The sequence below is a fragment of the Neolamprologus multifasciatus genome, chromosome 15 (genome assembly GCF_963576455.1).
Source record: "Neolamprologus multifasciatus chromosome 15, fNeoMul1.2, whole genome shotgun sequence".
NCBI lineage: Eukaryota > Metazoa > Chordata > Actinopteri > Cichliformes > Cichlidae > Neolamprologus > Neolamprologus multifasciatus.
Window position 1 is genome coordinate 22,183,528 of NC_140453.1, and position 23,396 is coordinate 22,206,923.

Below are 23,396 nucleotides of genomic sequence, written 5' to 3' on the forward strand. Positions count from 1 at the left end.
AGCATCATTTGATGTGTTTACTTACCAAGGTGAACCAGGGCATTCGCACATCTTGACAGGTCATATTTCCACTGCAGTTCTGAGGATGTCCTCCATCACAAGCACCTTTATGCTACAAACAAATATTCTGTACACTTCTTTTTATTCAGACAAGGTACTTTCAATTATTTTACTCTGCAGACACAACTAAACACATTATGTACAGATTACGAGAAAGACATAATGGCATAGAGCAGACTCCCTACACATGACCCCCGAGCGGGTCATCTACTTATTGGAAGGTTGGTGGTTTGATAGTCTGCATTCCTCACTGATTTAGCCATTGGAGTATGAATGAATGTGAAAGGTAGATAGAAAAGACTTTTCATAGAAAAAAGTGCTTTGAATGCTATGGGAGAGTAGAAAAGCTCTATATATGAAAACTTATAACACTTTTACGCTGCTCAAAAAAAGTCAAGGAACATTTGATTATCATAGTAGAACCCAAAGTCAGTTGGACTAGACTTAGAAGGATGAACCATTTTGAATCCACTTTCACCTGCTATAGTGCTAATGAGGGTGACACGACAACTTCCAAAGGCCTCCTGGCTAATATTTATCTGGTTTTGGTTTTTGTTAGTGTCCTCATCATTGCTGGTAGCATGAGATGGTACCTGCAATCCACTGAGGTTGTCTAGCTAGTCTGTGGAGGCTGTGGAGGAAATACCGGCAGCAGGAACAGAATTGTGTGAGGAGGAGCAGCACTGCTAGAACTAAACAAAATGACCTCCAGCGGGCTACTCGTGTGAATGTTCCTAATCAATTTGTCAGAAACCAAATCCAGTGTGGTGTGAAACCCGAGCTCCTTTAATAGGACCTGAGTTCATAGACCAGCACCATGGAGAGCAACTGGCAAGTCAGTTAGACCAGAGAAAACCCAAACTGGCAGGCCCACCTTTGGCATCCTGTTCTCTTCAATGATGATCTTGCAGGCAGCATAATTTTTTACCACATATTCTCCAGACTATTAGTGCTCTGAGAGTATTCTCTTAGACTCTTATGGTTTTGTTGGAGGATCCAGCTCAGCGACTGACGTGTTCCATCCAGAGGAGAACAGTTTAGTGGGGAATGGAAGAATTCAGTCTTTAAACCATCACCTTTCGATTACAAAGTCTTTATGCCTTTGTTTGGGTGAGTTTTCTGCCAGGAGCAAGACATCGCCGGACAGAGAAAACAAGAGCAGAGACAGACGGGGCAGGCCAGGCCACTGAGTGAGGGAAAAATGCTGTGAAAATAGAACAGAAAAGGCTGAGAGGCAGAACAAGTGAAGGACGGAGGGAGAGAAAAGTGTTGGAGGTGTTAATCGGAGGCTGCGAGCAGGTATGTGTATGAGTGAGAGAGAGAGAGCGCTTGTGCGTGTGCACGGGTTTGACAGTATCTCAGGGCTACATCAGTGCCCATTAGTATTTTGCAGCACGAACACACATTTTGACAGGTCGGCCGCCACCGCCTGCAGAGAGGGACTGTGAGTGTGCGTGTGTGTAGCTGCTGGTTTTGACCTCCCTTTTCATGTGTTTATCTCACCTCCAGATGAACTTTGATGAGCCAGCATACACTTTCACAACCACAAACACACAAATGGCAGCCACTCCTCATCAAATATTAATGATTTTCCCACCATCTGAGCAGAAATGTACACTAAAGACATTCCTCATATTCTCTCAATTCTTGCCCACTTTTCTTCTTCTTCTTCTGCACTCTTTTAAAAAAATTTCCTCTCCTCTTCTTTTCACCTACTCTCCTTTCCTCTTCGCTCTCTTTTTGTTTCATTGCCGTGCGGTTTTGTTTCCTCTGCTTTTCTTCTCCTTCCTTCCATTTTCATCAATTTCAAACTGTGGGCAGAATACAGATATGCAGCTTCAGATTTGGCTTTACTGAGGGAGGACACTGGGAGATGTTAATGGTTCGGTTTAGTGTTTCTCACTAGTAAAGGAAAATGTTTCTGCATTTTTACATTTGTTTTTCCCTTTTCTGTTTTTATCTCCAGTGGATATAATAAATTTTTTTTGTGATTTATAGTAGTAATAGCCAGGAAGTTGAATGAGAATCACTTCTTAGTTTGATTTTCTTTTCCTTCTCTTGTAGTTTTATTTTCTCTCTTGCTTCCATCTTTTTAATCTCATCTATTTTTCCCCTCTGACATCTCCTTTTCCTCAATTTACAACATGCACACTTCTCCATTTCTTTTACTTTTTTGTTCCTTTTTTCACTTACAATAGACTCCTGCTCCTATCCTATTCAGATCCCTCTTTACTATATCCTAGTTTCTTTGCTCCTTCTCATCACAGCTTTCAACTCCCATCTCACATTCTGTCTTTTCCTTGTCTCCTCCTCTCTCACACCTAGCTTGTCCTTTCGCTTTTTTTGTCATGGTTTCTCCTGTCCCTCACTTTTTTTTTTGCATTTCTGTATTTCCTTCACTGTTTATTTGTGTTCTCTTTAGCTTTGACGCAGCAGGGAGTTAACACACACACACACACACACACACAAACACATTGATACACATGCACATACATACACACACACTTGCTTTGGGAGTATAAAGGCTTGTTCATATCAGCTTTAACATCAGTCAACTGTCAGCACAACTTTTATCTGAACATCTCTGTTGCTCTCTCTCTCTCTGCCTGTCTGTCACTGTCTCTCGACCTCAATCATCTTTCATTCAGTCTCTCTCTCAAACACACACACACACACCACACACAGTCTCTCACTCGGAAGCGGCTCGTCTTTATCTTCTTATCGTTCCTCTCTGGTAGAGCTGCTGAATAAATCAACTGCAGCAAAAACCAGAGATGGAGGCAGGGAGATAGAGGGATGGAGGAGGCAGAGAGGCATGATGGGATATGATATGACAAATATATATATCGTGCATATTCCTGCTCTCACCCAGGGAAAGGGACAGACAATGGAAAAGGAAAGAGTAAGGACGTAAAAATATAGAAAGAAATCCGAATTCAAAGGAGCGAAAGATTTCACTGATGCTCAGCTTTGAAAAACCTTGACTTTCCCAAGTGTGCGTATGTATGTGTGTATATTTAAGGGCACTTTAACCTCTACATAAACAGATATGCACGATGTAACAGTGGTTAGCACTGTTGCCTCACAGCAAGATGTTACTGGGTTTGAATCCACCATCTGATTAATAAGCATATTCAAAAACTTTACTCTGGCTAAAGTGCTGCTAAAACCAATAAAATAATAAAGCAATAAAAATGGTTTAAATATTTTTAAATGTCTGATTTAGGGGAAGAACTCGGTTTCAGATAAAGCTTATTTGGGTATGGTGTGCATGAGATTTGAAACTAGCTGGAACATAATCACGAAGTGTGGCACAGTCAGTGTTATTTACTGTCCGTCTGGTTTTCAAGCATGATGCAGCTCTGCAATGCAAACTAAAACTTGCCCAAATATCAGAAGTCACATTCACTTTCTTGCACTTCACATAAGGTTTGAATATGTGCAAATGTATCAAGTGTCTACTCTTTGTATCCAAAACCAAGGTAGCAGTAGGATAAAATAGTTCTCCACTGTGAAGTCAGGAACTCTACGAAGCCTATTTTATCCTTTATGCAAGGGTTTTGTGGAGTATGAAGTTCACACACTCATGTATGCACATCAGTGTAATGTGGACAACAGGACTAATGTGGAACCCTGTGAAGGCAAAAGTGCCTTTTTTTTGGCTACACGTGTCTCTTAACCAGAACAGGAAGCTGAGTGAAGCTGCAAAACCTCTACATCATTACAAGCTGGCTTGTAGGGTTTCCTTCCGCCTGTGCTCCTTTACTCCTCTGCCAGTTCCTGGTGCCTTGCATGTTTACTCTCGTTGGTTTCCTCATTATGGTCTTCTCATGGCGTTGAGAGTTCCAGCTGTTTTGTGGCCTCAGAGGTAATGATCATGTCTGGTTTAACCCTTTAAAACCGATCGGAGCGGGCATGCTCTGTTTTGCTTAACTATTTTTAAATCCCGGTAGCACTGCAACCACGTAAGCTAGCGCAAAAAATTTTTTTGCATATGAAACCGGAGGACTTGTACTTACATCTTATGCCATCAGCTTGTCCTAGGTCACAGTTTCCTTCCACTTATAGCTTTGCAAAAACTGCATAAAAAGCGCTTGCAGCAACACAAACATAATATTCCAGAAACACGCTTTGTCGATCCGATCAGCTGTTCATTACACTTCCTATGTTGGAATAGACGTCAGCGCGAACTTTCACATGTCCGCCATGACCTGCCCAAAACCGGAAGTGACATCATTTTCGCAGAAATGTAGTTTTTTACCATCAGGGCCTCATGAGCCTATACTGGTGTTTTTAAAAGTTAACTTTGACTTTATGACTTTCTGTGTCGTTTCTGGGATGCTTAGGACTCATATTGCACTGCTGGAAATAGTTTATTTTGATGCATATGCTGCTTTTTTTGCAAATTTGCACTATAATATTTATTTTCGTTTTTCCTGCAGTATATAAAAATTGGTGTATTTCAAAAATAAAACTATGAAGACACTCAAAATAAATTTCCTGTGGTGGGAAACTATTTTGTGCAACTTTTTTGTATTTACAGTTTTGAGGGATAAGCCTCTTAAATTTCTCTAACTAGAAATATATGTCAAAAAAACAAAAACGATTTTCAATGTTTTTGTAGTGTATTGCACTTTTTTGCAATTTATGTAATTACTATGCACTTAATGCATACATATGATTAAAATCTGGGTTATAATGGTTGTATTGATGTATAGCAACTTGAAATGCTCCCAAAAATGGCACTACAGCATGTAAAAAGATATTATAAGCTCTGGCGGACTTGGTTCTATGGTAGGTCTTAAAAGGCTAAGTGATGTTTTGGCAGTGTGCTCTAGGAACTTGTGGGTAGAAACATTGAAATCTAATGCACAGTTTATTCCACACCGGCTGTTGGACTACCTTAGAAATGTGCACTGCTGTTTGACACAGAACTTAATTCTTCACTAATTTGCCCCCATTATCGTATGTTCTGATGAAAAATGCTAATGGAAAACGGAATAATAGAAAGTGTTGCAGTCTATGCTGACAGTGGACCCAAGCAAAAAACTGAAAAGGCAGACAGAGTTAACAAAACATATCTGACCTTTTATAAGGTAGGTGCAAAGTTTAAAAGTAAAAATACAAAATAAAAAGTAAAAAAAAAACCCACAAAAAACCCCAAAACAAATCCAATAAACCCCATAAATAAGCAAAGAGCACATAGGGAGAACACACTCCCTATGTGTTCCCTATAAACACTCAATAGACAATAGACAAGGATAAGAGAGGACTAGTGTTAGGATGCCTGGGTCGTTGAACCAGGGTTTTTGAGTTTATTATATTATTTATAATTTCTAGTCTTTGGGTTTTCGTTAGAGTCATGTCTTATGGTTTGTTTCTGTGTAATCCTTGGTTGCTGTCTCCCCTGTCAGCTATATCCCCGTGTCCAGTCGGTGTCTGTGTCTGCCCTGGTCCCACATCTCTGTTCCCTCTGTTGTAGTGCCTGCATGTGAGTCTGTGTCTTTTGTTCAGTCTGTGTTATGTGTTTCCTGTTTTACTTTGAAGGTCTCTGTCTTATCTTAGTGTGTTCAGTTTACGCTTCCTTGTCTCGTCAGTTCTGATTTGCCCCAGCTGTGTTTCCCTCCTGTTGTCCATTCCCTGATTGCTCCCTCTATGTATTTAAGCCCTGTGTTTCAGTTTGTCATTGTCGCGATCTACCGTTTATCTAGCTGTGTGTTCTGTCCATGTAAGTTATTTTTTGGATACTCAGTTTTGTTACTTTTTTGAGTTTAACATTAAAGCTGTTTTGAGTTACTTTCTGTCTCTGGAGTCTGCACTTTGGGTCCTTCTCCTGCCTGCACACAGCCGTTCCCTAACAACTAGATATTGTTTAGGGAACACGATAAAAGACAAATGGGACACTAACTAACAAAGTAAAAGAGGAAATGCCAAGAGAAGGAAGCTGAACACAGAAATATAAAATTTACACAGAAAGAAACAGCCACAGAACATAACTGAGAGAACCAGAAAACACCTAATAACAAAAAACAAGGATAGAAAACTCAAAGGAGCTCCAAACTGTGTGAAAAACAGGAACCATAAAAGTAAGGGAAAACCAAAGCAGACTGTAATAATGTTAGAGTGATGAATAAATAAAAGAATAAAGGAGGGAAAAAAAAACTAAAGTATACATGCATAGATAGGAATGCATGGATAGACAAATTCTCTAATCTCCTTTGGAAATATTGTTTCCTTACTTCATCTCTGTGCCTCCAAACAAAAAAGGAAAAAAAAATCAAATTGCGAGTTAATGAGGTGCTGATGGTATTATTTCACAGCCGGGTGCTCGTGCGCGCTGACTGATGCTGCGTGCCGACCTGTTAATACAACAAATTAGGAGTTGAGCTTGTGTTCTAACCCACAGCAGATCTCAAGAGGAGGTTCAATGTTTAGCTCAAGGACACTTAGATGATGCACACTGAGTTGAGCTCACAAAGTAGTGGAAATGTGGCACATGCGGTCTGCTAATACAAAAACTCAGCTCATTGGATAGTCATTGTTGTATGTGTTCCTGAATAATTACACATGACCCGACTGATGTGATCTTGGAAGGTTGGAAACAATGTTTTTGAGTTTATGTTTAGTGAATAAATCCCAAGAATCTCAGTCTGGCATCGTGTTTGATAAGCCATGAATACAGAAACACAGATAAGCTCCAAAGAAACTTATATCAGAAGACATATTTATGTTTTGTGGTATGAAAAAAATATTTGGTATGATCACAGTAAGGCAACATGCTTTTGGTGTCTTCGTTTTTCATATGTCAGGGAAGTAGAAAAGTCTCCTTCCCTTAGATTTTTCTGTGAGGAATATATATATATCTTATCTTTTTGAACTACAAAGTTGGGCAGCAACAGGGAGGAGCTCCCCAACCTGTCTTGCTGGGAAATGAGAATATTTGTACTTATGGTACAAGAAAATTCTGTATTTTTGAGCACTATGATATGAGCATGCTTGGAAAAAATTATGTGAACTGATGCAAGGTTGCCTATATAATATGTGACTAACCACTTTTTAATTTTAATACTGTGTTACAATATGAATTGTATACACAATACAACATATTTCTGTTGAGTCAACGAGTTGTTGGAAAAAAAACACATTTTAGATAAATACAACTTTCTGAATTTTAAGTAATTTCAAATTATTTAAATCTGCCTGTCTAATATACAAAGTTATACATGGTCTGGCGCTTCCACCAATGAGTGATTTTATTAAACAAAAGTCTAGGAGTGTTGCCGGGTCTCGACTGACTCGAGCAACTGTGAGAGGTGATTGTGAATTGGCATTTAGACGGACCACCTTTTCACAGAATGCTCTGTCATATCAAGGAATGAGCTTCTGGAATAGTCTTCCTCTGTGAGGGAACGTACAAGTCTCCCCATCTTTAAGAGTTACTTAAAAGGGCAGCTTAGGGACACACAAACATGTGATCATGTTTAATAATCATGCTTTATATTGGACATGAAAAAGAGTTAGTGTATTACAAAAAAGGGAAACAACTATTAGTGTAATGGGTCAGTGCAATATCAGGACAGTCAGGGCATGTGCAATACTGGGGTTTGTGCAATATAATTGATGTGTTTCCATTATTGTTATTTATATTGTCCTCTGTTGTCCACTCTTCTTGTCATTGTTTGTTCTAGTATAATGTGATCACTGTTTTTGTCCTTGTCACATGATCTGTAAATAGTGTCTCTGTATGCTTTTACTAACTTGTGTGTAACACCAACCTGCCAAAGGGTCTGTGGATGGAAATTAGCCCAAGGCTATAATCTGGCATATTTACATTTGTTAAAATGTTCATTGATATGTATTGCCCCTCTTTCTAAATGAAATAAATAAATGAATACAGCTTCCTTTTTTTTTGTCTGTAAACCACAGTTAATTTAAAGTCAAGCATTTAAGATGTGCAGCAGTGAACAGGTAGATTGTGGCAGTTAGCAGACAGCTTCAGTTCAAGGTTTGCAAAAATGTTGCATTAAATACAACCATTTTCATACATAAAAGTAATTGGACAATGACTAACAAGCAGTGTTGTGATGAGGTGAGGCCTGTTCCCATGTTATAATATGGAAAATAAAGCAGACCTAGTGTTTAAAGTTAGTAGTGGGGATAGGCAAATTCTAGCAAAGCCTGGAAGGCCATTGAACACAACTAAAGTGTATGACGGCAGAATTCATTCCATAGTTAAGAAAAATTTAATTGAGTTCAGTTTATTTATATAGTGCCAAATCACAACAGCAGTTGCCTCGAGGCGGTTTATACTGTAAAGTAAAGACTCTACAATAAAACCCCGTCTCAACCTAACCAAGTCAAGATCACTCTTGAGGAGGTAGCTCAAGAGTGTCAGGAGGAGGAGGTCGTTGTCAGCATCTACAGTCAATAGTTGCAATACAATGGGTTTATAACCACAGCGCCTTGGTTTGCAGAAAATCTGATTTAATAGAAAACATCTAAAAGTCCAACAGTTCAAAAAATCCAAAGATTCTTTGGGTAAATGAAACTGGAATGAACTTGTAGGCTGAAAAAAAGTATAAAAAGGAAATGTGAAGCACAGTGCATCATCTGTCAAACATGGTGTAGGCAATTTTATGGTATGGGTGTGAATGACTGCCAGTAGAACTGGGCCAACAGTGTTTAATGATAATGTGTCATGGATGAATTATGAAGTGTACAAAGCTATACTGGGCAGCACGGTGGCACGGTGGTTAGCACTGTTGCCGCACAGCGAGGAGGTCCTGAGTTCAATTCCAACATCAGGCTGGGGTCTTTCTGTGTGGAGTTTGCATGTTCTGCGTGGGTTCCCTCCGGGTACTCCGGCTTCCTCCCACCGTCCAAAGACATGCAGCTTGTGGGGATAGGTTAATTGGAAAATCCAAATTGCCACTAGGTGTGAATGTGAGCGTGAATGGTTGTCTGTCCCTGTCTGTTAGCCCTGTGACAGACTGGCGACCTGTCCAGGGTGTACCCCACCTTTCGCCCTATGACAGCTGGGATAGGCTCCAGCGCCCCCCGCGACCCTGAAAAGGATGAGCGGAAGCGAATGGATGGATGGATGGACAAAGCTATACTCTTTGTTCCTATTCAAATGCAGAAGCAATGCAAGAGTTTGTCAAGACAAAGAAATTGGATATTCTTTCATGTCTAAGTCAGTCACCTGATTTCACCCCGGTAGAGCATGCTTTTCATTTATTACATACAAAATTATATGTCAAATGGCTAGTTTTTGATCTGTAAAAATGCCTTCTGGCAATTTGTTTGTGCGTTTAGGCTTTACATTTCACATTTTTTATTGATCCTCTTGTAATGATACAAAACAGGAAACTTTTTTTCCTGTTTTGTATCAAAGGAAATGGATAAAACCAATCACATTTTTCTTGCTTGTATGCGGTATATTAAATTGAATATTCTAACCTCGTCGCCTTCTGCAAAACAAATAATGAAACACGTTATGGAAGTAGATTAGGTGAGCTGCAGAAAACCACATGTTAGGCTGGTTAATGGTGCAGCATGTTTAGTTCTGCAAACACACAGATGCACAAACACACACAGACACACACACATATTCGAGAAAGGTGAACTTCTTAAAAATAAAGGCCAGAACAGACCAAGCAGACTGTTTCTGTTGGAAAATGTCACCAATCCATCAATCTGATAGGTAAAGGCCAGTCTTCTCATTATACAATGCGCCTGTGTGTGTGCGCGCGTCTGTGTGTGTATGTGCGTGTGATGTGTGTGTGCGTTCCTCTTCTCTTTTAGAAGAAAAGCCTGCTGACCCAGCGAATGCACTGCAATCAAACATGCACACACTTTGCGACGTATTTTAATGAGCATAGTGGTGGTCATCTATAATTCATTTTCAACATGTCTGGTCTGATCACTTGGTTACTGTTTGTGTGTGTGTGTATGTGTGTGTGTGTGTGTGTGTGTTACACCTGAAGACAGGAGCAGTCAGCATTATAGGAAATAGCCTCACAGTAATCACCTTAAAACAAGTACTATTGACCAGTATAGAGTATGTTTGTATACCAGCACATCACAAAAAAATAATAATTAAATAGAAATTCTAGAAAATTGCTTGTTTTGCGTGTATCATGGTAGTCTTAAGCACTTAAGTTGAAAGCAGTTGGATTTCTTTTTAGGTTCATGAAGACATTTTCTCTCTCATCTAAAATTCTTCTTCAGTTTTGAAAACTGACTGGGAGTCATAGATATTAAACCCGTATTGGGGTTATCATCTTGGGGGTGGTCCTGATAGTCACAGAACCTCCATGCCTCATGTAGTTTGCTACCACCACATGAGCCAAAATGTGATTCAAGGTGTGGGTCATTACAATTACATAGTGTGAGTGCGAGAGAAATCATCTGGGAAGGAATCTCAAGATTGATGCATGTTGACGATAGTTGGGGAATTTTTTTTATCTTTAAATATTTTAAATAATAAACTTACATTCATTCTGTATTAATTCCATTAATTCAAGCCTTTTGTGTTTTACCAGTATGGTCAGTTTTAGAAATTTTTATTTAGTAGCGTTATTTTTTTGTCAGGTACTACACATCCTTTTTTGGGGATACATGGAAAACTAGAGGCAGGGAACAGCAGCAAGACCCAAACACAAAGCAGACATACAGTGACAACAGATATGACATTAATAAAGTCAAACGCAGCATAAAGGGAGTGACAAGGATGGAGCTGGGTTGCAAAGTGGCTTGGACTTGAGGTTTAGAAGGATATGAGCTGAGCTGTCAGCTGATGCTCTAGTCTCACTGTAATGTTTGACTATCTCTGGCTAGGGTGGTGGAGACCAGAGTTGCTACATGGGTGCTCCTCTAATCTCTTGCCAGATTTGTTATGTCAAGATCAGACAGCCTTTGATTTTTGACTCAACTTGAAAATGTGTGTCTTGCCTGAAAGTCAATTTGTTATATTTTGGGAACTGACAGCGAGCTGAGCTGAACAAAAGAGTAGCTGGAGGACTTGTTGCTCATTTAACATTTACTCAAAGTTCAAAACAGTTTATGTTTACCTGTCTTTTAATACAGCATTTTAAAATTTGACATGCCTTTTACTAAATCAAAGGGTTCCTTGCCAGTAGCATTGAGTAATGCTTTTCTCTTTCTTTAGGTGCACCACTCTTCACTACGACTCAGAACTTCCTTCAACCTCCATCATCATCACCTTTCACAATGAGGCCAGATCAACTCTGCTGCGGACCATCAAGAGGTAAACACACATCTGAGACTTCTATATGGTAGAGCTCAGTGATAAAACTGCAATTGTGCAAATGTAACTCACACCCAATCTCAATTCTAGGAGGATTTTGGTTATTGGTATCTAAATATTAAAGTCATGAAAAAAGTAGACAGGATTACTGAGATGCTAGGTGTACATCAAAGAGAGTGGTAGCAAAGGAAAAAGGCTTATAGTGAATGGTATGTGAGACTGGACACAAAATGACTTGTATTGACAAGCAAGGTAGAGAGACTGAGTTAAAAAGGATGTGCAGCAGGTTAGAGTGATTAAGGATGGAGATGGAAATGTGCTAACAAATGAAGAGTGTTGAGAATAGATGGATGGAGTACTTTGAGGATCTGATGAATGAAGAAAATGAGGGAGGAGAGGATGGATGAAGGAAAGTTTGAATGAAGTGCAGAGATTAGTAAGGATGAAGTGAGGCAGTCTGTCTGATCTCATCCTTGTGTTAATGTTGTTCCTGAATTAAGATAATGTTTTTCCAGGATCAAAATTGCATCTAAACAATTATATTGCTATGATGTCATAGCTCTGTGACTTGGAAAAAACCTACACATACCCACTCAGGAAAAAAATCATAGATAGGGTTAGAGGTTACAAAGCTAAAGTTAGAGTGTGGGTTAGGGTTCACCGCTTTATGATTTGATGTGTGGTGTGACGTGTTTCCATGAAGCAAAACTATGACATTGCTACAATGTGACTGGTCACTTGCAATGTTGAACCTGGACAAACATTCGTTTTATTGGTCCAGGAATAAGACCAACACGATATCAGGTCGAGCTAGTGAAGGCATCAAAAGAGAGGATGAAAAAACTCTGTGGAGGTGTGGAGAGAGGGCAAAAGACTGACCAGACTGTTTAACACAGTCTTGGAGAGTGAGAGGATAACTGAGGAATGGGGAAGTTAATTTCTACAAATTTTTAAGAACAAGCGTGAACGAAAATACACTCAGACAAAGCTGATGTGGTATGCTGATAGTATGGTGAGTAGTAAGGCTTTATGCTGAGAAAAAGCACTACAGATATAATGTATCCTTTGAGAGTGTGGATATAGAGAAAGCATACTAAAGTAACAGTATAGGTGAAGAGGAGAGTACAGGCAGGGTGGAGTGGGTAGAGAATAGTGTCTGGGGGAATTTCTTGCAGAACAGTAGAAGCAAGAGTGAAGGGGAAGGTTTACAAGATGGTGGTGAGACCCCACATAATGTGTAGTCAGGACATGGTGAAAAAGACAGGAGGACGAGTTGGAGGTGGCAGAGTTGAAGTTGAAGACCAGGATGGACAGGATTAGAAATGAGTGTATCAGAGGGACAGCTCAGGTTGAGCAGCTTGGACATGGACAGAGGAGGGATACTGGATATATAGGACACAGGATGCTGAAGATGGGGCTGCTAGGCAGGAGGAAAAGTATTAAAACTACAGATGATATGTGATGAAAGAGGACATGCAGAGGATTTGAGGAACAGAGGAGGATGCTAGAGTGAGATGGAGGCAGATGATTTGCTCTGGCAACCCCTAAAGGAAGAAAAGGTATTGAAATATTAAATCGTATCAGCCTTCATCAACCTGTATTGTTCTGACTTATTTATTGTTAGACGGTAAGCAGAGCAACATTCAAAAGACACACATTTACATTCTCTTGACCCTCAATCCACTCTATCATTGAACCATCGTTCTGTCAGCAGGTTACCACACCCACAATCAGCACAAACAGATACACAAAGACTCACAGACACACACGCCAAGTTTTGGCTTGAGTTCAGCTCATTATACCAGTCAGTCAGCAGGGACTGGCTACGTCTCCTCACTATCACAGAGGACATTTTGTGATTTGTGTGTGTATGTTTGCTGTGTGTGTGTGTGTGTCCCCTTCAGCCCTTCTCAGAGCTCTGCAGTTTTCAACCAATTAAAAGACAATCTGTCTCCCTGGGCCCCTCTGCTCCCTTTGGCTCTGTCTCTCTCTCTGTATGCGTACAAGTGTGTGTGTTTGCCGGTAGTGACTTGGAGCTAGAAGTAGTTTAGCTGCCTTTTATTTTTACTTTGTGAATTTGGAACGTTTGTGCTCACCAGGGTGCATTAGATCCTCTGAAGCTTCCACGCTGCTTCAAACTGGTTTGCTTGGCATTAAAACATTTGAAGATAAATATACTGTATAGTCCATCCGAAAGACATTAAGCTGTGTATTATTTGCATTTAGACATTTTTAGGTATTTTTATTGCCCTTAAATACCAGTTAATATAACAAAGTAAGTTGCTTGCAACAAAAAGAGTAACTGTGTTTGTTAAAATGAAAGACTGTATCTCTCCCTAGAAAATCATATTTTGAATGGATGCAATGTATTTCCAATCTTCTGTTGTCCAATTTTGGTGAATCCAGTGATTTGTACCCTCAGTTTCCTGTTTTTAGCTGATAGGAGTGGCACCTGGTGTGGGCTTCGCCTGCCAAGGTTCAATTTGATGTGCATTCAGAGATGCTCATCAGTTTGACATTCAAAAAGAACTTTTTAAAATTGTCATTGTGGACAGTCTCTCCTTGTTTTGGCTTTGGTGATTTTCAAAAGGAAAGGGGACAAGCCCTGTGTGGATTTGGTGTGACTGTCGAAGAATTGTCAGCTTTTGACGTTTCATATAGTTTTTGTGGAAATTAGCCCTGCCAAATTAAAGGATCGGTGTCTTAACAGAAATCAGCCACTTGACAGAAGAGCTTCAACTGGTGTCTTTACAGGGAGAGTGACGCACTTGGCTAAAGCTCAGACGAGTTAAGAGTGCTGCAACAGATCACTTGACATTTGCAGTTTTTCTGAAAGCCAGTGCAGCTGACAACAGCAAAAACAGCCAAGAAACAGAAACTGGTGATGTTATGAGTAATGAGACTGTAAGTGTGGAGTAACTCCTGTATTGGAGGCTACACACAGAACCTTTTTGAGAATAGTAAATTGGAAACAAACGTATTAGATGCGATGTTTACAAAGTATGTTTTTTTTTCTAAGACAGAGTGACGCTGTGGAATCAAAGAGTGTTTCCATAGTCCCTTAGTCCCTTAAGGGTCCTTAATGGACTATGGTGTGGCTTTGCAGGTTGTGGCCCATTAAGAGCAAATTGTGTGCTAATTACATTTGCCCTCACTCAAAACAAACCATCAATTTTTAGACTGATGACTTTATAGCCAGGCAGTGCTTTCAGCTTATATTTGTGCCCTATGAAATTTTACTGCAAGTGTTCCCAAAAGGTCATTCAGTCAAATTCTCATATTGTTTTCGTTCCTATCACTGCTTACCCATTTCTTACCTGCGTAAGTGTTTGAGAGGGTGACAAAATCCACACAGAAAGATGGTTGAGCCGGTGGTGGCTCAAAACAAACAAAAACTAGGTTTTGGGGATTGTATAAAACCCTTTTTACATTTGGCTTTTACCAAAACTACTTTGCTAGTTTACTTCATTATTATTGGTTTAATTGTATAGGTTTACAGTGTTAAAGACGTATTAAAAAACTACGACATGATTAACTACATGAAAAGATACCAGAGCACATTTTACATGCCCTAATCTGCATCAGCACAAAAAGCTATTACACTTAAATATTTAACTATTAGTTGCATTTATCTTCTTGCCCAAATGTGGCTGATTTTTGCCAGAAGGCTGTATTGGTGTGGTAGTTTTTTGTTTTTTGTTTTATTATTATTATTTTAGATGTGTCAGAATGAGTTCCATGATACTAATAGGTGTCCTTTAAAGTTTAGTATTATAACACACTATAGAAAATCTGGCTTAATGTACCTTGAATGTGTTGATAACTGGTGGTCCTGCTTAGCTGCACAAACAAGTTCTCCTTGGCAAACACCTTGCCAGAGATTTCCACGAGTACATAAATACCAAATGTTTATAAAACTGCCCCAAGAAAAGCAGAAGGGAAGGACGTACCACTAAACCGAAGCAGAGTTAAAATACTGAATTGGAAAAAAGCTTCAGCATCGTACTCTTTGCGTGAAAAATGCTTAAAAATATCAGTGTGCCTGTCTCTTCACTGGATCATGAAAAGTTTGCAAAGATGTTCAGTTTAATGAAACTTTGTAGACTTTTTCTTTTAAGAGGCTTTGAGAGGCATTCAGTCATAGACGGCAGACAATTGAAGTCTAATTTCAAGCGCCACTATTCAAGCTGAGGGAAAAAATAATAGAAAAAAAAACTTGAATAGCCTGATAATGGAAAGATAAGTTTGCTTTTTACTATCTGCAATCATGTTTTGCTTCAAGGACTCTGAAAACACTGAAAATGTATTGAATGCTTACAATTACATTACAAAGGGGTGTAATTTTGGACCTTTGTGTGCTTTAGGGCTCGGCAGTATGCACGCCGAACTTTAATAAGTTTGATTTGAGACAATGATGGGTACTTTGAAAGCTTTTCATCTGGTGATCAAAGAGTTGCTTTCTGAGGGAGAGCCAGGCCTTGTCGATATTTAATCAAGGTCTGATCCTGAAAATTGATCTCATCTTCTGTCTTCGCTGGGCAAGAGATAAGCAGGCCACATGAGAGAGAGAGAGAGAGGCAATGACAGAAAAAATAAAAATGAGGAGCTTTTGGGATATTTGGTTTTCAATAGATTTAGTTTGTTTTGGCTCTGTGTGTGTGTGTGTTCATGTAAAACACGCTCCTGAACTGCAAAGGTTTCATTATGTACAAAGGAGCTACAGCAGGAAATGGGAAAATGAGAGAAAAGCGCTACAAATATTATTGTGTGATCATCATTCCTACTGTTATGTTATGTTATATGTTATGATTCGGTTAGTTGTTATGTTAATGTCAAATTTAATGACATAAAAAAATCCTACAAAAGGGATTGATTGTGGCAGCATGTTGCAGATGAAGAAATATATCTATTAAATAAAATCTAGTTCAATGGATTTCACTGTTCATTATGTTTTCAATTCATTTTACATCTTCAGCCAAATCACTGCACACTGAATCTTAATTGAGTGGAGAAAAGGGTTAATTAAATGTTCGGGTGTGATATTTGTTTTGATATCCAGCCCGCACTTATCGTGCGTTTTTGTTTACATGCGTTCAATTAACCGCTGATTGTGGTTCGTTTTTCCTCTCTATGTGAGGGCACTCTAAACACAATGACACACAAGACTGCATTGAATCTACATCCTTCATATGCCAAGCAGCACACACATGCTGTGTGTTATCAACATATCTGTTTCACATGCTGTTTTTTGCAGATGAAACAAAGGACTGGCTGAGAAGGGACCCATTCCTGTAGCTTTAGGACATTTTCCATTTTCTGTTGATCATATAATCATATATATTTTCAAGCTCAAGCTGTCACTCTGAATAATCTGGAGACAGGGGCATTTTTGAAGCGTTTTGTTGTTGTGGAAACATTATAGGCAGCATTGCACACTCATCACAGTTTTAAACCCCCGTTCTTATAGTCCTATAAAAATAAATGTCTTCCTTAAGTATTTTAGAATAAAAATGTAAAAACTAACAGAATTATCACTAGGAAGAATTTGGTGGAGCCTTCATTCTTTACCTGATCAGTCTGTCTTCAAGACCAGTATGAAAGTTATACTAAATGGTATTTACCTATGATTTACACAGTGGTTTGAAGTATTATCTGCAGATAGTTTTGCTTGCTTTTGTAGTATCAGAAAGTAAATGATGCTATGAACCACAATTAGCATCGCAGTTCAACAGACTTTCTTTTTGTACCGTTTAAATGTAGAATTTTTCTTTAGTAAGGCCAAGTGTTAAATTTGTGTGTGAAATAAACCTCAGGGAGTTGTCTAATTACTCAATTGGTCCATCAGTCAGTCTGTAATCCAGCCAAGCAACCATCCTGCTCTGCTCAGCAGCCAGCACTCACTGCAAGTGTAGAAATGCCACTTCTAGATCAGCACTAGCTCAGCACTTTCTGATTCAGTGGTCCTAAAAAATGCACAGTAAAGAGTCCAGAACACTTCCTTTAGAACTGATCACTCAGGATTTATTAGGAGGAGGATGAGGCAGATTTATAGTCTCTGCCTCCTTCTGCAACTTGGCTATTTTACGAAATCCTTCCTCCCACTCTGTTGGCTCTTTGTCACATACTTCTACCTGAATCATTATCCCTTTCATTTTGGGCTAAAGCGTTTTCATAGATAAGAAAACCCACGTGTTTTTAGTAGAGATGGCACGATACCACTTTTTTATGTCCGATACCGATACCGATATCATAAATTTGGATATCTGCCGATACCGATATGAATCCGATATAGTGTTTTTTAATCAATAAAACTGTTTTTTTTTAATATCTTGCTGCATTTTGTATAAGTTTATACTCACGTTTAAATAAATAACAACACTAAAGCTATTCTGTTATACCTGTATGTAAAAAATACACTGCGCCCAAAATATTTCATAGTTCAGCAATACCAATCTAATAAACTTAAACCTGCTCCATCCTTCCTATTCTGGTATTTTAAAGAGTACTTAGCAGAAATATTAAGCAACCTAACTAATAGGGTTGCAAACTCCCAGCAAAAAAAAATAGGGAACCACCCTCCACCTCATGATGCTTAATCAATGTAATCAAATTTAATTTGATGCAGGGAGGAAAATGCACAGAAATAAATTGTTTTTCAAGAATAATTAAATAGATTCAACATCTTTCTTCAACAAAATTGCAGACTGCACAGATGGTACCTTCCCAAAGGAAAAAGTACTATAGCTTACTAGGGTATATTAGAATTAACAGTTACTATATACAGTAATGGACTTATATATATTTTTTTTACATCAGATTAAAACTTTGGGTGTAAGAGTCAGATAATTATTTATTAAAAGCTAGACATTTTAAATGAGAATAAGAAAGAAAAGTATGTCTTTGTGCCCCCTTTTCCCTGTTCATGCCCTATCGGCCCCCCTGGCTAAACTTTGCTAGATCCGCCCCTGCACAGTTACCAGCCGTCAGCTGCATAGAAAAGGATCCTGGTGTAGAAAGTAATATTAAATAAATTCTAACAACAGCTTATCAAGCTTAAACGTGCTGCTGTTGTTTAGCCGCTGGTTTCCTCTTTCTGGTGCAAAGTGGGCCAAAAACAAACAAGAGAGACAGACTCGCGACAGAAAAGCCGATCAGCTGATCATTGATCAGTTTCACCTTTGAAGTAGCAGCAGGAGAGAGACAGAGAGAGAGAGGCAGTCGCTCCATATATTGGTTGTTAATCTTAACGCGGGAATGCTTTACAAACATTCAGAGATGAACTTACACACTTGCTTTACTTCTCTCTGGGAAAATGTCCTCGGAGATGAAATGCTGGTTTGGTAGCGCACAGCCGCTCTATCACGTGATGCACACTGCTGCGAGTGCTACGGTTATGAGCTGGGTTATGCCTTGTAGCAAGTTTTGTGAGGTGCTTTTTTGATATTTAATGGATCGGATTACATTTTTTATTTCTCGCCGATATCCGATCCAGGAATTTGGGTCAGTATCGGACCGATACCGATACCTAATATCGGATCGGTCCATCTCTAGTTTTTAGTATATAAAAACACGTGTAAAAAACTAAGCAGACTAACTACTAAGTATACCTTCTAGCACCAGTAACATGAAGTAATCATTTTCTATATGAGTTTATCAGTGTTTGTTTTTGCACAATTTGGCCTTAAAATTTCAATCAGGTCTGGACTTTACTGGGCTATAGTAACACCAAATTCCTTACTTCTTCAGCCACTATGTCCTGTTGCATGATCCAGTTAGATCTGAGCTTTAGCAGAGGAGTTCATGGTCTGTTCAATGACTGCAAGGTGTTCAGGTCCAAGCCCAAAGTCATCACCCCTCCAGCACCATGCTTGACAGTTGGTATGAGGGGTTTATGTTGTTGTTTATGTTGATGTGATGTGTTTACTTTTTGCTAAATTTGGCACTAATCGTCATGAACTTTAAAATTTTATATACAAACTGTAGGCCTGTATAGCGTATGTTTTTTTTGTTTTGTTTTGTTTTGTTTTGTTTTTCTCAGTTCCTCTTAGGTTTGCACAGCTTTTCTGACCTTTGGGGAAATTTGCTGGACATTCACTCCTGTCAAGATTATGGGCTTGTGCTACCTCACTCCTAAACGCTACAGTAAAGCTGCCAAAACTCTTTATAGCAGGAGTCGCACTTGATGATCAATTAAACAGTTGCATTTGATTAGCTGCACATTGCTTCTACTTACCCTCTGAATTCATATGGAAGTAGTAAGGGTGTACTCACTGTATAGAGTCCATTGAAAACTCTTTCATGTGACTGTATTTCTAATAATGTTTCCATGTTGGTCTGTCTGTCGGCTGGAGTTGACACAAAGATGTGTGCATAGTTCCCTAAAGTATTTTAGGCAGGCTTAAACATAGCATTACTTTAAGCAGACCACAAAAAATCATTCAAGGGATCACGATAAGCTTGCCCACAGCTGCTCCACATCTGCAAGCCACTTTGGAACCCATATAGCTACTCCTTTTCATGCTGTTTCTGACTTAATCAATTGCATATCTACCTGTTTTATTCTGAGCAGAGCCATAGTACCAGATATAAGTTCCTGCAGATGGAAAATCGGTTTTTGACTACAAGAATTTAACATTGCTGAATAAAGGGAATTTGCATTTGATATCCGTATCAGCTCAGAATAATCTTTGACGAGACTTATCATGTAAATGATACTGTAACATTACAGATCATTAGTAATGAGATGCTATTCCATCTAGATACCATTCATTGCATCTGTGAGGCATTAGATTAACACTGATGAGCTTATACATACAGCATCCTCTAAATAAACAGTCATAATGAGAATGTAATTAGTGAATATCAAAATAGATTTCTGCAAATTAGCGGGGACAAGACTTTATTTAATGTGGACAAACTAGGACTTTGATTTCAGACTAAGGCTGATAGATTCAGATGTATAGTGATAGATCAGCACTGATGAGACAGTATTTACTGGGTGCAGATATATAGCATAATGCATCACTGGTGGCTAGACAGAACAGAACATACTGAGTGGCTGAATCAGGAATTCGTTCCAAGAGAGAGATTTTCTACAGATGGATTTAAGATGCAGTGAAAAGGGCAAAGTATACTGTTTTTAAAAAAAGATGCATCAGCATTTAATACCACATATTTTAATACTGCGTGGATGTACAAAATATTTTAAGGAGATATTTAAGAGATATTTGACATCCATAGGAAAAAAATTTCATTGCTGTCAGAGACCTTGATAGAGAAATAGGCTGGAGGAAGATGCGGATGAATGGAAAGATAGGTAGATTCAGAGGTGGGGGAAAAAAGAGTGATGAATTACTCCAGCAAACTAGAGGACAGAAGAACCGGCTGTCAGCTAAGCAATCAGGCAGAGAGAGTTTGGAAGGAGGAGGGAGGTAACCAAGCTGAAGCATGAGAGAGAGGGAGAAAAGGTGAAAGCTCCACACAGGAAAACAGGAGAATTTTGATGTAAGCAAAGCTTGATAGTAGTTAAAACTAAATTAACTTCTTAACTTCTAACTGTAGAAAAATTAATAGGTAATGGGAAACATTCTTCAGCTGATTTACAGTTCAAATATAACACAGACCCCATTCACATGAAGGAAAGAGTGGCAGTGTGTTTTTACTGTAACCAACGGAGCAGAAGAAATCGAGTTCCCAAAAGTTGAAAGCATCACTTCTCAGCTGTGTATAAAACCCTGAGCAGTAGAGAGGCGAGACAATCTAAAACCTGAAGGAGGTTTTGTATTTACTTCACATGTTCAGAAACACATTTCCTGGAGAGGTTTTAGTGCACAAACAAGGATGGTTTAATGGTTTAACAACTGAAACTAGACAAGGCTTTGGAGAATTTTACAAAGTTAGTGGTCAAGGTGAAGTGTGGACTGAGTGTTTGTATCAATGAGTACGTACAACACAGACTGATATCTACGACTTTGATGTGGCTCAAGCTTTAGTTCTAATTTGGAATCTTCTTTTTTTGTTGTTACCAAATTATGATTATTTTCTCACTAAATTTAAAGACATTTCTAGGTGAGAAGAGAGTTTTGAAGACGAATAAAAGTCCTGCTTCACCATCTGCTGCATGTTTGTTGATAGTACAGAATACTTTGACCTTACAGAGACAGTGAGTGGGTCTAGGAAAGTACAGATGAGACCAAAATGATTATTCCCTTATGAAGTTTCACATTTTTGTTCAGATTTTAGCAAAGAATGCACAAATCACTGGTGGGCAATAATGGACTTGTAATGCTCAAAACTTGTAAAATTAAGTTAAGACAGAGGATTATCTTCTACTTTACACACAGTAAAAAACTTAAGCAAGAGTTTGAGCTGTTGCTCGAAAGCATCATACCATAAACAAAAGAAATCAGAGGGGACTAAAAAAATCGTTAATGCTCATAAAGCAGGAGATGGATATGCAAAGCTTTCCCAGGGTTAAGGTACAAGGACTGGAGTGAGAAGTATTATCAATAAATTTAGGAACACTTTCAAGCCAGATTGAAGTATGCTAAGGACAATCTGGAGAAAGATTATGCATACCAGAAGAGCATCCTTTGGTCCGATGGGACGAAAGCAGAGCTCTTTAGCCATCAAGACTGCTTATGTTTGGGGAAAGAAGAGAGAAGCATACAACACTAAAACCACTGTCCCCATAGTGAAACACAGTGTTGGGAGTGTTATGCTTTGGGGATGCATCATTGTATCTGGAACTGGGAATCGTGTTAAGGCAGAAGGAATCGTGACGACAGTAGGATATGTAAAGATTTTGAAAGACAACCTCAAACTGTCATCAGCAAAACTGGGTCTGGATCGGCACTTTTTCTTCCAGTATGACAACAACCCAAAGCATACATCGCTTCTGATTAGCTACGAAGGGGCATAAACAAAGCCTTTACTTGATCCCACTGTAAATCTGTGGGGTGAACTGAAGACCAAGGTCCAAGCAGAGAAGAATAGACTAGTATTGCTCGGGTAACCTGCGTAATACTTGTTGAAAGTACAACAAATAACTGCAGGCTGTTATCCAATAGTCATTCTGTCATAACTCAACCCAGAGCTTCGGACAGGGTGTAATATAGGAAGGTTAGGGGTGGGACATGAAAACAAAGAGCTGACATGATCAAAGACTCAAACTGTTATGTCCGGCGTGGCAGATGTGTGGAGTTGTAGATTAGGACCCAAGATGCAGCTTTTGACGAGAGTGAACTTTATTAAGTAAGGAGGAAGAAAAACAAACAGAAACGGCGAGACGAGAATAAACTAAACTGGAACAACTAACGAAACAAACCTAGAACCAAACCCAGAGACGTAGGGAGACATGGAGAGACAACGGAGGGAGATACGCAGACGAACCAGCAACACACACGAGAAAACACAGGGCTTAAATACACATAGGGCAATCAGGAAATGGGAAACAGGAGGGAGGCACCGCTGGGAATAATTGGACATAACGAGACAAGGGGAGTGAAACTACAGGGTGGGCCATTTATATGGATACACCGTAATAACATGGGAATGGTTGATGGTGATATCAAAGTCCTGTTTGTGGCACATTAGTATGTGTGAGGGGGCAAACTCCTCAAGATGGGTGGTGACCATGGTGGCCATTTAGAAGTCGGCCATCTTGGATACAACTTTTGTTTTTTCAATAGGAAGAGGGCCATGTGACACATCAAACTTATTGGTAATGTCAAAAGAAAAACAATGGTGTGCTTGGTTTTAGCGTAACTTTATTCTTTCATGAGTTTCAAGTTTCTCTTTGTTCACAGCCATTGACATGGCAAAGAGGTTAACACGTGAGGAACGGATCGAAATCGTGTTGATATCTGGTGAACGCAGTATCCGGGTCATTGCAGCAGATTTCAATGCAAGACACCCTACGAGACCACCCATCTCCCATGCTACAGTTAGCAAACTGCTTGCTAAGTTCCGTGAAACTGGTTCAGTGTTGGATTTGCCAAAAATGTGGACGCAAGAAAACTGTCACTAATGAAGAAACATCAGTGGCTGTCCTAACTTCACTCAGCAA

At 39.2% G+C, this 23,396-nt stretch overlaps 1 protein-coding gene across 2 annotated transcripts in view; it reads left to right on the plus strand.

Annotated features, from left to right (window-relative positions):
* The window catches only part of galnt14 (UDP-N-acetyl-alpha-D-galactosamine:polypeptide N-acetylgalactosaminyltransferase 14 (GalNAc-T14)), a 224,094-nt gene that overhangs the window by 110,746 nt on the left and 89,952 nt on the right, over positions 1–23,396 (plus strand). For both annotated transcript variants that reach the window (XR_014869623.1, XM_085134251.1), the window contains exon 3: positions 11,231–11,329. Coding sequence is in view for 1 of the 2 variants with exons in the window: in XM_085134251.1 (XP_084990377.1) it covers positions 11,231–11,329 (99 nt within the window). In the remaining variant the exon portion in view is untranslated. The remainder of the gene's footprint in view (positions 1–11,230; positions 11,330–23,396) is intronic.